The following is a 16365-nucleotide window of genomic DNA, read 5'->3' as shown; positions in this document are numbered from 1 at the left end:
AATTGGAGGGTCCCACTTTACAAAACACATTCCTGCGGAGGGAGCTGGTAGGAACGTTGGGTTGCTCGGTCAATGGCCAAGGTCAACGGCGGCGTGGTGGATTCCGAAAATATGCCCGACTGTGAGGGCGGGCACAAGCCGGCGTGAGTTGGTTAAACGTTGCGTTTTATAAGGGCACCACGGGGTGACCAGCCCCTCCCCACCCAGCCCCACCCCTCCCACCCCCTCCAGTCCCTCCCCACCCTCTCCACCCAGCCCCACCCCTCCCATTTTTGGATGCACGGCGGACGGACGGACACAATAATCCCCTGTGGGCTGGTGGAACCAGGTGGTTCCTACCAGTATTATACTGAGTTTCTTTGAAGGATCTGTGTGTGTGTACATCCCTTCTGTCAAACACTGGCTAAGGCCCTCCCCACACTGGGAAACGCGAGGGTGTTTTAGCCATACTTCACCACGTTGGCCAGTGAAGGCGGGGGAGGGGAGTCTAGATGTTGGGGCATAGTACAATGGATACTCTGACACTGCTCCTTGCTGACAATGTAGCCCCGTTACATGTGCACAGTTGTGTAATACGAACAAGCTATTTTCAAGTGGCAGAGTGCATTTGTTACGAAGCCAGTCAGTACATAGAGAGAGAGGAATGCAACATTTTAGTGATAGTAATAAAAAAACAATGTTGGGCTTTATTCCATCAAACATTTCAAATTCTTATCATATACAATAATAAGTAATATTTAAAAAATACTTTTTTTTTTAAACATGCTTTAATGAAATGTACCGTACTTTTTTTAAAAAAACATGCTTTAATGAAATGTACCGTACGAGTAATGGCAGAACTCCACGACTCCAGGAAGTGGCCCCGATGCTTTCCATAACGTAAGGGGCCATGGTGATTTACAGGCAACGTGAGTTGAGCGTGGACAATTAAAGACAAGGCGAAACATAACACATAAAAAATATGGTAAAAAAAAAATGTAATGATAGAATATAGTATTGTCATTAGTATGACATTAGTATACCAAGTTTGCAGTCGATGCCACATTGGGAAGTGGGTTAAAGTTGAGTTACAAGATTTGAGTGTACGACAACAACAGACGGAGTGAGTTAATAGAAAGCGTGTAAAAAGATTGTTAAAAAATATATTTTTTATGATAGAATATAGTATTGTCATCAGTAAGACATAAGTATACAAAGTTTGCAGTCGATACCACATTGGGAAGTGGGTTAAAATTGAGTTACAAGATTTGAGGATACGACAACAACAACAGAGTGAGTTAAATAAAAGCGTGTAAAATAAAAATAAATATTTCTGATACCATCGTGTTGGCGATGGTAATGTGATTCAGTGTGCATTGTTGAAATGATGTGTCCCTGCAGTCCACTGTGTTGCACACACGTGGTTGTGTGGTTACTGTTGCCTCCTCGTCCATTGCTTTACCGTTACCAGCAGACATTGATTGCTGATTATGAAAGCTGGTTAGCCTTTGTATTCATCTTCCTTGCATATTTTCTCCACAACTTTTAGGAATACAAAAAAATCAAGTTATTTTATTTATTACATTACACCAATATGAGCTTTCGGTCTCACTTTCCACCACTTGCATTCATAACGTCTTAATCCAGAATAAAAATGTGAATGTTTTAATACAGGTTAATTGAAATGTGCAAAGACAGCAGTTGTTTATGGTGTATATGTTAACGGCGTGGCGTTCTAAAATTCACTCACCCCAAAATACATTGTTTAACTTCTCTCCCACGATGTAAAATCCAATCACAAGCATGAAGGAAGAAGAGAAAAACATGACCCTGGATTCGAAGCTCATTTCATTCAGAAATGGGTACGCCCAGATGTTAGAGTAATGTTTAACCCAGAGAATCCTGAAAACAAAGTGCATCAGGTTGTTGAGGAGATGTTACACTTATTACATGTAAAATGAACATACACGCATTCAGGACATTTGCTTTACCCTCAGAGTCATTGTGGATTTATACTGGTAGGAACCTCCTGGTTACACCAGCCCACAGGTGATTATTGTGTCCGTCGTGCAGGGAGGGGCTGGGTAGGGAGGGGAGGGTTGGGAGGGGCAGGGTGGGGAGGGTGGGGCTGGGTGGGGAGGGGAGAGTGGGGAGGGGCTGGGTGGGGAGGGTGGGGCTGGGTGGGGGGTGGGAGCGGTGAGGCTGGGTGGGGAGGGGCTGGTCACCCCGTGGTTCCCTTATAAAACTCAACGTTTAACCTACTCACGCCGGCTTGTGCAAGCTCTCACAGTCGGGCATATTTGCGGAATACACCACGCCGCCGTTGACCCTGGCCATTGACCGAGAAACTCAACGTTCCTACCAGCTCCCTCCGCAGGAATGTGTTATACATCTCCCGAGCAAAGTTACAACGAAATACTCGTTTAATGTCGATCCAAAGTGCTGGGCAGCCAGGACATATCTGCGGTCAGAATTGGTTTCATCAGTCAAATCCAAACCCATTCACTTTCCATTAAATCGTTTTGCACACGCCAGGAACCATTATTATTTCGATGTGATGGCCATTACATTTGCATATTTAATTATGTTAATTCATGCATTCAAATCTGAGGTGCGTTTTGATGTTAGAACTGTCACGGCACATTTCATTTTGAACTTGTGAAACAATATACATTCTTAAAATGCGACTTGTGGCCATAAAATGTGTTGCGTTTGGTCACCATGATCTTGGTAGGTTTGCCTGCTAAGTGTAAATTTTACATCGGTGAACTCACCAAATAATTTTAAATATCCCTAACAACACTTACCATGACACATAGGTGATGAAGAAAGCCGCAAGAGTCGCTATGCCTGTCTTCTTGGAAGGGTACACGTGTCGTGTTACATACATATCCACCAGCACTATTGGTACAATGGTGGTGTGCTGTGAAATCAAGGGACAGATTTAAATATTGCTGTTCACTGTGGACGAACACCTCTTAGCAAATATTTGAAACTATACTTGTAGGTACACATGTGCTTATAAATGCGATCTAATTGTAGGTTATGATTCTGTGACAAAACGCACACGAGCAGATAAAACGTCACATTGATTGGGTTTTACACAATGATTCACTGAGGTGTATTAACATCAAAGTACTGTTAGCAGCAAACGCCGACTGCGTTCAGTGTATCTCCAATTAGCATAGTTGGCTACGTACGGTGGTAAAGAAGTTCAATATACATCTTAAGTCAAAATCTCAGCACATTACCATTGCGTGATCGTGCCACTGCTGTACGACAACGTTCAGTTTCTTCGGGTACACCAGCTTATGTTCGTTGCCATAAATTGTCCAGATTGAGGTCATTACAAACTGGTAAGAAAAAAAAAGAACAACCGTGAAGGTATTCACATATTTTTGAGTTTAACAACAATAAGTGTTAAGACACTGCGGGAGAAATACGTGTGCCTCTTAACTCACCACTGCCAGAGGGAAGGCCAGGGTGGCAAAAATGTTGTCTCGAAGTTGCGTCAATGTTTGCAAGACCTTCATCTTTTTTCCTTTTCCTTGGATGAGTGCCAACATATCGACCAACATGCAAAGACCAAAGTAGACCAACTGTAGAATCTGTGATATTAGAAACACAGCATTGTAATATTTGCAATACAAATTAATATTTTTTTCACATTATACAAAAGCCAAAATATGGGATGTTTTACTGGTAGGAACCACCTGGTTCCACCAGCCCACACGGTATTGTGTCCGTCCGTCGTGCATCCAAAAATGGGAGGGGTGGGGCTGGGTGGAGAGGGGAGGGTGGGGAGGGGCTGGGTGGGGAGGGTGGGGAGGGGCTGGGTGGGGAGGGTGGGGCTGGGTGGGGGGTGTGGCTGGGTGGGGAGGGGCTGGTCACCCCGTGGTGCCCTTATAAAATTCAACGTTGAACCTACTCACGCCGGCTTGTGCCCACCCTCACAGTCGGGCATATTTGCGGAATACACCACGCCGCCATTGACCCTGGCCATTGACCGAGCAACTCTGTTGTATGGAGGGTGTGTACGTATATAGACCTACGCGGGGGTAAATATTTTTCTGGGAGGGGGGGGCGACAATTTTTGATAACCTTTAAATCAACTAAAACAAAATAAAAAACAATAAAATAAAACAAATTAACAAACTCAACTGTTTACCCTACACTTTCTATACCTTTTGGGCCTCTTATTATGTTGTTTGTGGATAAATGGACAAACGGCCCACCGGGCTTTCACATTTGCTTGCTATCTGTGTGGGTATATGTTAGATTTTTAAGAATAGTTTTGAAATATATATTTTTTGCCCGAGCAACGCTGGGTACTTCCCGCTAGTACATTATAAAGGGGGTAACACTTGGCGGGGAGGATCCGTGCTGCTGCAGTCAATAAATGCTCCACAACCGCCGCCAGTCATCACCACGGCCCTTGTGCCAGGCTAGGTGCACTTCGAGGCCACGTGGAAGTGTGGAGGGCTCTCTTGCTGACAGTTTCTCGGGACAGATCCTGGTGCCCGTGGCTCCAAATGAGACGACTGGCAGATGGGCCACCTGTTGCTACCTCCTGTGAATGAATGCACTTCAAAGACAAAGACAACGACACCCCGTGTAACCTTTCACGGACTGTCGGGGCAAGTTTGCTGTTGGCGAGTAGAACCTTTGAAGGTCGGCACGGCACACGAGCGGGTGGGTGGTCAAAACAACCCACGGCCGCCTTTGTCTCCCCAGTGTCGATGTTTGTTTTTATTCGACCTAGGGGAGGCCCATGACCGTTTCAGATTATAATCGTCGCTTGTGATGGTGACGGTGGTCGAGAATCAAACTCGGGACACCGGGTTCGTAACGCAGACCAATAATCGCTACACTCGGTAAAGTCACGTAGAAGGGAAATAATAAAATAATGAAAATAAAACATAATAAAATACTATTTATTATGTTTTATTTTTATTATTATTAAACATAATAAAATACAATTTATTATGTTGTATTTTTATTATTATTTTATTATTTCCCTTCTACGTGACTTTACCGAAAAAACCAAGAAGATGAATCCCTGCAGTCACGAAAGCTTCCAATCGAAATTTAATCGCTACCCTCCCACCTACCCACAACACTTTACACAAAGACCACACCCCCCCAACTCTATGTAGCCTAAACAGACTCTCAGTGGCGTGGAGATGGGGGGCACGTGCTTGTTGGCGAGTAGCACCTGTGAAAGCCACAAAGACAAAGATCCCCCGTCTAGCCTTAACAGACTGTAGGGGCAAGTGCTGTTAGCGAGCACCTATGAAGGCCGGAACGGTACACGAGGGGGTGGGTGGCCAGCACCACGCCCGACCGCCTTTGTCTCCCAGTGGCAGTGTTTACATACCGCACTAGGTACTCATTTGAGGCTGAGTCGACCTAGGGGAGGCCCGGGACCGGTTCAGATAATCGTCACCGGTGTTGGCCGTGAGCGGGAATCGAACCCGGGTCGCCAGGTTCATAGCGCAGCGCGCTAACCGCTACACTACCGCTCCCCACATACACACACGGACAGACACACGCACACACTGACACACGCACACACTGACCAAGTCGATGAAGGTCAAGTACTTCCATTGGCCTCCGTAGCTCAGCGAGCCGCCTGGCAGCGTGGCGGTGTTGTCCACGTGGAGGGCCACGGTGGTGCCGTACCACCCCGTGACGGCTGCGTGCAGCGCTAGGAGCCACAAGGTGTTCAAGCGGCCAGCCATGGCTTCTTTATGTCCCTCTTGTTCCTCTTCACGGCTTCCTGGGTGCTCGGTTCAAAAAAATGCAAATACGCCGGCACGGTTAATCCCACGCCACCCTAATGCGTAACTAGGGATGTACCATGTTCGGCTTTTTGAACGATAATTTTGGACCCCGGGTTTGCTCGCAACGTGTAAGTGCAAATTGATCGCTTTGCTTTGCTGACTTGTTTTTTTTTTAAGTATATGGTGCGTTCTATGAGCCTAGTATTTTTTTTGTCATGTTAATGAACGACCTTGCCGTTTGAAACATGCATGTTATTGATGTTGCTGCAAACAGGTTTCTATGGTATGACCAGGTGCACCACCTCCCCCCCATAGAAAATGAGCATTGCCCAATATGCTTTTCCTGTGCCAACGTAAACCTATAACCTGAAAACTCACTTCCTTCTGTGCAAAAGTGCGTTGCAGCTCATCGGATTCAACGAGTATTGATACAGATTCTGTTTTAATTTTGATCAGCACCAGGATACGGTAGCCATTGAGCCTATGAATTGTATTGTGTCAAACATGATTACTATTCTTAAATGTCAGCGGATGGGGGAAAAAAAATATATTGATACCAATAAAACCCTGACCCACCTACCAATTGACATTAGTAAAGCAGACGATAGTGATTCAGCTACATTCGCAAGTAAGCCAAAGTGAACGTAAACACAATGCACAATTTAAATATACTGTATTGTAAAATGTACTACATGTGCTGGCTATAATCGTGTAGTTATGCATAGTGTAGTATGGTGCTTGTGAATCTTAACCGTGATGGCACATAAAGCAGGCTATGTTTGTGTAGAGTTTAAAATAAACACATACAAGTGTATGTGTTTTTTTCCAGCAGTATGGACCACGAAAAATTGCTGGATAGAGTATTGCTTTTCGCATTGGCAATCCAATAGCAGTGGTTTAACAGGTCCTGCCTACTGATGAGAGACCATTTAGAAACTCAAAACCTGTCCAGAGTATACAGCACTTGCTTCAACAAATGTGTTTGGAAAAGTATTATTCACAGTTGTTTACCCAGCAAAGGCTCCACTGACTTCACGTCTCTCCTTAATAAGGAGGTTCCTGCCAAGTCATCGCAGTAGCTGGAGCAATGATTGACAATCACACTCCCAATGAGAGTATTTTGCGGGTAACTTTTAAAATGTGGAAACTGTTGTAACCGTGACGCCGACACGCAATAGCCAAACTCTTCGAATGAGATGACAGAATACTTTTAATTTCCTCTGCAAAGCAGACAGCGCGTACGTAATTGTTACTACAGCCGCAGTAGTAACCAGGGCGTCCGCGAGATTCGAACCGTGGACTAAAAATATTGTAATCTGTATGTGGTAATACAGAACGGGGACCTGTTTATTTGCTGTAACTAAATATATCGCAGTCACCACATTATTCAGCACTGTTGCTTTAGCGATGAAGGGGGAAACAATGGTTATTGTATTATATGGAGTGGCGACTAAACAATGACATGTAGGAGACCCGTCTTATTTATTAGACCAGCAGTACCCGCGTATTTCCCGTGATATTAAAATTCGTGAGACGCAAACGACACGGACTCCCGTCCCACCGACATTTCGGCTCAACATAAACACCAAACATCAACGTAAACGTGCGGTGACGAGCGTTATCAATCGATGCCGATTATTGCTAACTTTCTCAAGTGCATTTGGATGCGAAACGTGATCTCAACAATGCGCGTTAAGTAACGGGGCATAAATGCAACAAAATATAATATTCATGCACAATGAGGGCGAACTACGGAGTGCGTAGCAGACGCGAAAAGGCATTTGCCCACCTCATGTGGACTGTTCCAACTGAGTCCGAACGCCGGGGGGGTGGTGGGAATAGCCACTTGGAAATCGTCGAATCGTTAATTGGCTTAGATTGCCTATTGCAAGCGCGTGTAATGAAACGAGGGCTGCTATCCGCGTAACTCTCAAACGTTGCCCGTTGTTGCTATCATCAAGTGCGTTCCACAACGGCACATGGCCTCCTTGACATCCGCAATTGTGGGCCGTTCGCAAGAGTTAGGTCTTCGTGTTGTCTGCAACGTAGGATCTTGTGTTTTTATTTAGTGTGCTGATCTTTAAAGGTGCATTTAAAAAAAAATTTGATACTCCTACTGATACTCCTGCTGTTGTGGAGTGACTCATGCAGCCAGCAATGGCTACAGGGTTTGGTGGTACATGTTGTTTATGTTGTTTATTGTGAAAATTCGGTCACAGTACCTATGATCACTGTTACATTGCTTATGGCTTTATTTTGGTGATTTCGAAAAGTTTTTTGGTTTGGCCATGTTTGTTTGTTGTAGTACGGAGTTAGAATGATGGCTTTAATCTAAGTTGTCTTGTGGTTGTTGTTGTTGTTTGACTTGCATCCCACTGGGATTTTTACACAGCGTTGGTGTACGGTGCTTTTTTTCTGGAAGGCTTTGCAGTTTTTTCCTGGATTTTTCTGTTTGCGCATAGTCACTTTAAGATGTTTTCTTGTTCATGTTTTTGTTTGTTGCGGTTGCACCCGATTCAAGAGCCGAATGGCTCACAGGGCTATACCAAATAAATGAAACTGAAAACTGAAACTGCATCTTGGTTCCAAATATTTAGCAAATGTAAATAAAAAAAATTACTCGCGAATTTACTCCAATTGTGAGTGCGAAAAGCAATCATCATTCCCTACTGCGATAAGCTGGCAGGACCCTTCTAAAAAGAGTCAGTGAGGCTTTCCTGGGTGTAATGATAACAATGGAGTTCGTTTCCATTCACATTTGTTTGAACTCTGAACTGGTTTCGACTTTGTGGGTCTCAGCAGTCAGCCCGTTAATGCTATCGACTTCCTGAACAGATGTATCACTTCATTCATTAAATGAATGGTTGCAAAAAGCGATCCAGTATTGTACATCCGGCAATATTTAGTTTCCATGAAGCAAAAAGCATCAGCTTTATCGGTGTGTTCCATACTGCTGGTAATAAAGCACAAACTATTTGTACAGTACGTGTACGTGTTTATTTAAAAGTTTGCACATACATAGCCTGGTTTAAGTGCCATTGCGGTTAAATGTTTACAAACACTGCATTGCACTACACTGCCCATACCTACATCCACAATTATAGTCAACACATGCAATCCATTTGTTTAAATTGTGCATTGTAGGTACATTCACTCGTGGTTTACTTGTGAATTGTAACTTTATCACCGTCATCAATTGGTACGGTAGGGGTGGGGAGTCAGATTTGTATAAAACATTATTTCTATCTGCTGACATTTAAGAATACTGTAAAAATGTTTTCCATAACCAAGGGTTTTTTTGGGTTCGATCGCGTAAATATAAATGTGTCGTAAAACCCGCCACCTGACAGGTATGTAGTGTATAGTGTAGTATATCGTAGCGTCGTGGATAGTAGAATATCTATAATCAAATACGGTTTACCCTGTATTCTTGTACAGGGAAATTGGGTTTTGAGGTCCATACGGCGTACAGCCGTTTCAATACGGGCATATATTTATTTGTTTGTGTTTCTCCCTTGTGATGGGACTTTGTATGATTAACTTTGAGATGTTTATAGGCACGGGATGGTCTGTATTAAGGTAGGGCACTGATGCGGGGTTGGCAGGTATAGGTTTGCCACGTAAACAAAACGTGCCAATCGTTTACGATACATTTATATTTACGTGATCGAACCAAAAAAAAACCTTTGTTATGGAAAACATTTTTACAGTATAGTTTTACGACTTCAGAACACCGGTGTGTGTTGGAGAGTAAACCCACTACAACATTTTACAATTTGAGTACTGTGACGTTTACGCTGGTGATTACAACAACAAGCTTCATCAGGCGATTTGCCAGAATTGTCAAGACGTCTTCCTTCTTTCGATCTTATTAAATAGAGTAAAGGTAATGTCACCACTGTGAGCCTATCAGGTGCGAACGGCCAGAGGGGTGGTGAACAAAACACATTCGTGGATAATATTGGTAGCGAACGCCTCCACGTTAAACTGTACTAATGTTTGACATACAATTAATGGGTTTCTGTCTGTCCATACTGGCAAGCTGATCTAACGTTAACATCTCGCCACCGTGGCGAGATGTTAACTACCTCGCCTGGTATACAGTAGGTCGTGGGTTTGATCAAGACCCTGACGACGCCTGCTGTGTATGTGTAGTTTGCGTGTCTCTCTCATCGCCATCATCTCGGTGGCTAGGAGATGTTAACTACCTCGCCTGGTATACAGGAGGTCGTGGGTTTGATCCCGACCCTGACGACGCCTGCTGCTGTATGTGGACTTTGCGTGTCTCTCTCGTCATCACGGTGGTGAGATGTTAACTACCTCGCCTGGTATACAGGAGTTCGTGGGTTCAATCCTGACCCTGACGACGCCTGCTGCTGTAGATGTGGACTTTGCGCGTCTCTCTCCCCGTGGTTGCGTGGATTTTTCTCGGGGTCCTCCGGTTTTTTTTTACTTACGGGGGAAAATGTCCACATGATGATAAGCCACTTCCGTTGAATTTATAATTTAGTGTCCAGGTCGCTTCTGCAAAAAGAGCCACATAGCTCGGCGGGGCTTTACCTGGCAAAACCCCAAAAATAGTTTAAATATTTTTTGTTTAAAATGAAACCCCCACACCCCCCCCTATTTTTTAAAGGAAGTGAACATGGTACATCCCGAGTAACGCACCGGCGTAGCGCCGTAGCCGTATCAGCTGCTATTTTGATCTTTTCAACAGAGCACCCAGGAAGCAGCGAAGACGAAGAAGAAGAAACGGAACAAGAGGAACAATAAGAAGAATAATAATCCATGGCTGGCCGCTTGAGCACCACGTGGCTACTGGCGCTGCACGCAGCCACAACGACGTGGTACGGCACCACCGTAGCCCTCCACGTGGACAACACCGCCACGCTGCCCGGCTCGCTGAGCTACGGAGGCCACTGGAAGTACCTGACCTTCATCGACTTGGTAAGCGTCGACCGTGCGAAGTGTTGGTCCCGGGCCTCCCGTGGGTTGACTGAGCCTTAAATGAGTGCACGTTGCGGTGTGCAAACATCGCCACTTGGGAGACAAAGGGTGGCCGGGCGTGGTGCTGGCAATTCGTGCGCTGTTCCGGCCACGATTCTAGTTCGTCAAGGCCACCAATGCCCAGTGAAGATTATTCGAAACCGGTCCTGGGCCTCCCCTAGGTCGACTCGGCCTCAAATGAGTACCTGGTGTGGTGTGTGCAATTATCGCTACGGGGGAGACAAAGGCGGCCTTGATAATAGGTGCTCGCTAACAGCACTTGCCCCCAGCATTCTGTGAAGGCTACACGGGGGATCTTTCTCTTTGAAGTGCATTCACAGTAGGGAGCACATATGGCGCACCTGTGTCTATCCCGTGACCCCCTCCCTCCCTTCCACACTTCACGTGGCCTCAAAGTGCACCTAGCCTGGCACGAGCGCCGCTGTGAGAACGTTACCGCCACTTAGTGTGGCCGAATGGGGATGCGGTGGTGGTTGTTGTTGCTGCTGTGCATTCATTTGTAGCAATTCGCCCAGAGCACATACTCAAAGAGTATGTGTTGTTGCAAACTCTTTGATTCTTTCGGTGAAGTCACGTAGGTGAAAATAAAAATAACTAAAATCACGACGTGTCGGAGGCAACACAAGCTTCCATCATCAGGTGGGACAACCACAGCAAAAAAAACAATTACTGTGGTTGTCCCACCTGATGACGGAAGCTTGTGTTACTTCCAAAACGTCGTGATTTAATTAAGTTATAATTGGGTTTTTTACCCTTTTATCTGGCAACAAAACGGACACCTTTTTTTACAAGGAGTCATGTTTGCATTGACCACAATACCTGCGGTCGGAATGCAAAAAAAAACACAACTCTGATAATGTATGAACTGTCCTTGAAATTGATTGGTCCACACCCGAGACAGCTTTCCTTAGAGCCTAGTCTCACATGGTGTTGGACCAGATGACGCCAAAAGGCGCACAACTCAAAGACATCAATTATCATATTTTGCTACTGGCAAAGGAGGTTCCAATGATGTTAATAAGTTATTTTTATTTACACCCACGTGACTTTACCGAAATAATCAAAGAGTATGGATTCCTGAAGTCACGAAAGCTTCAAATCAAGATTGTGTCTTCTGGTTTTGTTTTTATATAAGCCAGCCTCTGCCTCCCCTATTCATACCGCAGTACACACGCTTCTAATCATACCTGTAAACCCATAGGGTTTACTTAAATGTGATGCCTTCAAATGGTATATTAATTCGCGGTTATATTCGAATCAGTATGATTATGCATGCCTGGAAACTTGTTACAGACCAATTTAAACCTTATTAATCACCCCGTGCCCTTATAAAACTCAACGTCCTTGCCACAAAGTGCAATCACAAGGGAGAAACACAAAGAGAATACATATTCTTTGGGTCTTTCGGTAAAGTCACGTAGATAGGTACAAATTAAACAAATATAAAATGATCAATATAATTTTTTGCCCGTATTAAAACGGCTGTACGCCGTATGGATCTTCATGGGTTGACAATCCTTACTAATTGGCTGTGTCGGGTGGTGGTGGCTTAACGACACATTCATATTTACGAGATCTAACCCCCCAAAAACCTTTGGATATTGGTCGCGAAAGTCCACGTGTTAAACAGAATACAAGTGCCCTTACATAGACGTGTGTGGAACAACGTTCACATGTATAAATATGCGGTGTTTAAATGTTGTCAATGTGTTTAACTGCTTGACAATATACGAAAGACAGATTATTTTCTACAAGTCAAATTCTGGTCGGATCGTGTGGGTGGGATGTATTGCTCTGGTCTGGCGGGCACAGGCAGAGAGGAGACTTCAGTCAGCCGAGCAGGCCACTCCAAATCCGGGTAATAATTCAGGAAAACGGGCTGCAAATGTAGGCCTAAATTAAAACCACCAGCATTAAACAAATGAAGCATTATTTTTGTGACTTTACCGAAAGACCCAAAGAAAATGACGCAATGCAACTGGAATGTTTCGTTGAGTTCCCAAAACAAACGTTATTTGCCCATTAACACGTCCGAATGCGTGTTAAGGATTTAGTTTTTCATGCCCACGTTGCCAATTCCAAGATAACGCCCCGATTTATGGAGAGAAGCCGATTCTCTTTTTTTTTAACTCGATAACCTTTCGCAATTCACAGAAATCCTTGATTAATTTTACAATTAATGTTCACGTATGAATTACACGTCTCATTAGCGGAGCCTGGACCGATTAAACATCGCAATGTGATTGTGAAACCCGGAAGTGAATGTCCGGGTGGCTCACTCCCACGTGGCTTGTAGCCCCAAGATCAAAGCAAGGAATCCCACCACCACTGCAACCAGAAATGTGTAAATTGTACGGACACTACTGTCGATTCAGTAGACACAAGGTGTACAAAATGTACAGCGTTTAAATGCAGATTATTTGTATAAATGTTTGATAATTGAGACATTTTGTTCATATGCAGTATTGCGAATACTCGAGCAAATTATGTATATTCTTAATAATCAAACGTTATTTAAATCCATAGTCAATGTTTTTTTTTGGGTTAGATCGTTAAAGCCGCCACAGCCAATTTGTAAGGTTTGTAACGTAAACAGAACATGCCAATTCGTAACGTAATCTACACTGACAATCTGATTACGACGTTTCGACAGTAATTACAACTAGCTTCATCAGGCGACAGCCAGATTTGTGGAGAAATCCTCTTGTTCCTTAAATAGCGGGATAGATATAATGACGTCACGTGTTAGCCCTCCTGAAAAGGGGGGGAGGTGGGGTTAATGAATATGTAAATAAATTGCAATGGGTATCCATTGCTTGTTGGGTTATTAAATCAACGTACAGTATACATACACTGTTTTTGTACCTTCTGTGGTTTGCGTATAATAGCAGTACCTGTTGTGTGCTTACAGGTAATCCCCATTGATGTATGGTGACCTGTATAGGCATGCATTTAAACAATGTATTATTTGATTATGTTATTTAAACGCGTTATTGAATTTTGTCGATTATTGAGGATATATTTAATGCATTTAATGAATGCTATTGAATATCAAACAAACAATTAAACATAGCAACAAATATGCCATGTATGCGATATGAATAGCTCACGGTAATTCAATGTCCCCTTGAACAAAGCACTTGTTTGATGACATTTAAGCAATGCATGGTCTAAACATGATTTAACTTTACGTGAAAAATATTAACGTTTTATTGCAATTATTGAAATGTACGCTGCGTGTTTCTCATATCACAGATTCTACAGTTGGTCTACTTCGGTATTTGCGTGTTGGTCGATATTTTGGCACTCACCCAAGGAAAAGCAAAGGCAAAAGGGAGAAATGCCCTGCAAACATTGACGCAACTGCGAGACAAAGTTTTTGCCACACTGGCTTTCCCTCTGGCAGCGGTGAGTTAAGAGGCACGCATGATTCTCCACCAGTCTTAATATTTTTTTGTAAATCTCGAAAACGCGTGATTGCATTCATGTTTGTTTTTCTTGTGTTTTTTTTACCAGTTTGTAATGACCTCATTTTGGACCATTTATGCTGTTGACCGTGAGTTGGTGTACCCGAAGCAACTGGATGGGATTATCCCAAAATGGCAAAATCACGCAATGGTAATGTGCTGAATTGAAGCCTTAAGATGCAATGAACATTGTCGGCATTTTTTTCTTAACTGTAGTTAGTAGTTACCGTAATACACTTCAGTTTATGATTGTGCAAAAGACTAGCATTTTTACGTATTATCTGCTGCAGTGAAGTTTACTAAGAAATAACTATTATATTTAGATTGTATTTATAAACACATAAGTGTACCTGCATTTATAATTTTGCAATATGTTCGTACCTACAAGTATAGTTTCAAATATTTGCTAAGAGGTGTCTGTCCACAATGAACAGCAATATAAAAATGTCCCTTTCTTTTCACAGCACACCACAATTGTACCAATAGTGCTGGCAGAGATGTATGCAACACGACACGTGTACCCTTCCAAGAAGGCAGGCATAGCAATTCTTGCAGCTTTCAGCATCACCTATGTGTCATGGTAAGCCCACTCGGTAGTAAATGTATTATTTTTAAATGATTGGTGACTTCACCAATTTTGATTTTACACTTACCACGCAGACCTACAAAGAGCATGGTAACCAAGAGCAACGAATTTTATGGCCACAAGTTGCATTAGATAAATGAGTATTTTTGTTTGACGGGTTCAAAATGAAACAAACGTGCCATGAAATTTTGATTGACAGTTCAAACATCAAACGATCTCACATTTGAATGCACAGATGATCATAATCAGATATACAAATGTGATGGGCATCACACGTACATAATAATGGTTTCTGGTGAATCCAAAACGATTGAAGGGAAAGCGAATGGGTTTGGATTTGACTGACGAAATCAATCCTGGCTGTAGACATTTCCTGGATGCACAGCACTTTGTACAGACATGAACCGAGTATTATTGCATTTAACTTTGCTTGGGAGATTCCTACAAATGTACTATGACTGAAGGGATAAAGAAACCTACTTTCTATAGCTAATGCTTGTGTATGTTCATTTTATTTCTCCCCAACAACCTGGCGCACTTTATTTTCAGGATTATCTGGGTTAAACATTATGCTGACATCTGGGCATATCCATTGCTGAATGAAATGAACTTCGAAGCCATGGTCATATTTTTCTCTTCTTCCTTCATCATTGTGATTGGATTTTTCATCCTGGAAGAGAAGTTAAACAATCAATTTTGGGGTGAGTGAATTTTAGAACACCACGACTGTAAAATATATTGTCAACTGCTGTCTGTTCACATTTCTATTCACCTGTATTAAAATTATTTAAGACGTTATAAATGCAAATGATGGAAAATTCTACTGCAAGCTCATTGGTGTAAATTAATGTAATCAATAAAGGAATCATCTTTTTGTATTCCTGAAAGGTGTGGAGAGAAAAAAGAAAGGAAGATAAATACAAAGGCTAACCAGCTTCATAATCAGCCATCAGTATCTGCTGGTGACAATAAAACAATGAATGAGGATGCAACAATAACCACACAACCACATGCACAATACAATGGACTGCAAGAAAACCACTGTAACAGTACACACTGAATCATATAATTATAGCCAACACTGGCATTCTTAGAAAATAATTGTGTGCGGTAAGAATTTGAAATGACTGAATTATTGTCCAATATTGTATTTTTTATCAATAAATGTCTTTGTGGGTGTACTGGCTGGCTTCATGACAAATGTATAGGCAACTTTGAGCTACCTTGTTAGTATTACACAACACATTCCTGCGGAGGGAGCTGGTAGGAACGTTGGGTTGCTTGGTCAATGGCCAGGGTCAACGGCGGCGTGGTGTATTCCGCAAATATGGCCGACTGTGAGGGTCGGCACAAGCCGGCGTGAGTAGGTTAAACGTTGAGTTTTATAAGGGCACCACGGTGTGACCAGCCCCTCCCCATCCAGCCCTACCCCTCCCACCCCCCACCCACCCAGCCCCACCCCCCACCCACCCAGCCCTCCCATCTCCACCCAGCCCCACCCCTCCCATTTTTGATGCACGACGGACGGACACAATAATCCCGT

The 16365-nt window shown here is 43.3% G+C and overlaps 2 protein-coding genes across 2 annotated transcripts; one reads left to right on the top strand and one right to left on the bottom strand.

Moving 5' to 3' along the window:
- Positions 1-651: 651 nt before the first annotated feature.
- LOC144717921 (androgen-induced gene 1 protein-like) lies at positions 652-5983 on the bottom strand. The gene is made up of 6 exons (XM_078593730.1): positions 5559-5983; positions 3441-3587; positions 3231-3332; positions 2787-2902; positions 1730-1881; positions 652-1521 (listed from the first exon to the last, which is right to left on the bottom strand). The coding sequence occupies exons 1-6, from the start codon at positions 5718-5720 to the stop codon at positions 1481-1483; spliced, it is 720 nt and encodes a 239-aa protein (XP_078449856.1). The 5' UTR covers positions 5721-5983; the 3' UTR covers positions 652-1480.
- Positions 5984-10394: 4411 nt separating this feature from the next.
- Positions 10395-16003, top strand: LOC144717919 (androgen-induced gene 1 protein-like). Its single transcript, XM_078593729.1, has 6 exons — positions 10395-10709; positions 14025-14177; positions 14286-14387; positions 14701-14816; positions 15372-15523; positions 15711-16003. The coding sequence occupies exons 1-6, from the start codon at positions 10551-10553 to the stop codon at positions 15737-15739; spliced, it is 711 nt and encodes a 236-aa protein (XP_078449855.1). The 5' UTR covers positions 10395-10550; the 3' UTR covers positions 15740-16003.
- The last annotated feature ends 362 nt before the right edge of the window (positions 16004-16365 follow it).

This window comes from Lampetra planeri, chromosome 4, assembly GCF_965212315.1.
Source record: "Lampetra planeri chromosome 4, kcLamPlan1.2.h2, whole genome shotgun sequence".
In the NCBI taxonomy this organism is placed as follows: Eukaryota; Metazoa; Chordata; class Hyperoartia; order Petromyzontiformes; family Petromyzontidae; genus Lampetra; species Lampetra planeri.
This window is presented reverse-complemented; position numbering and strand designations above follow the sequence as displayed.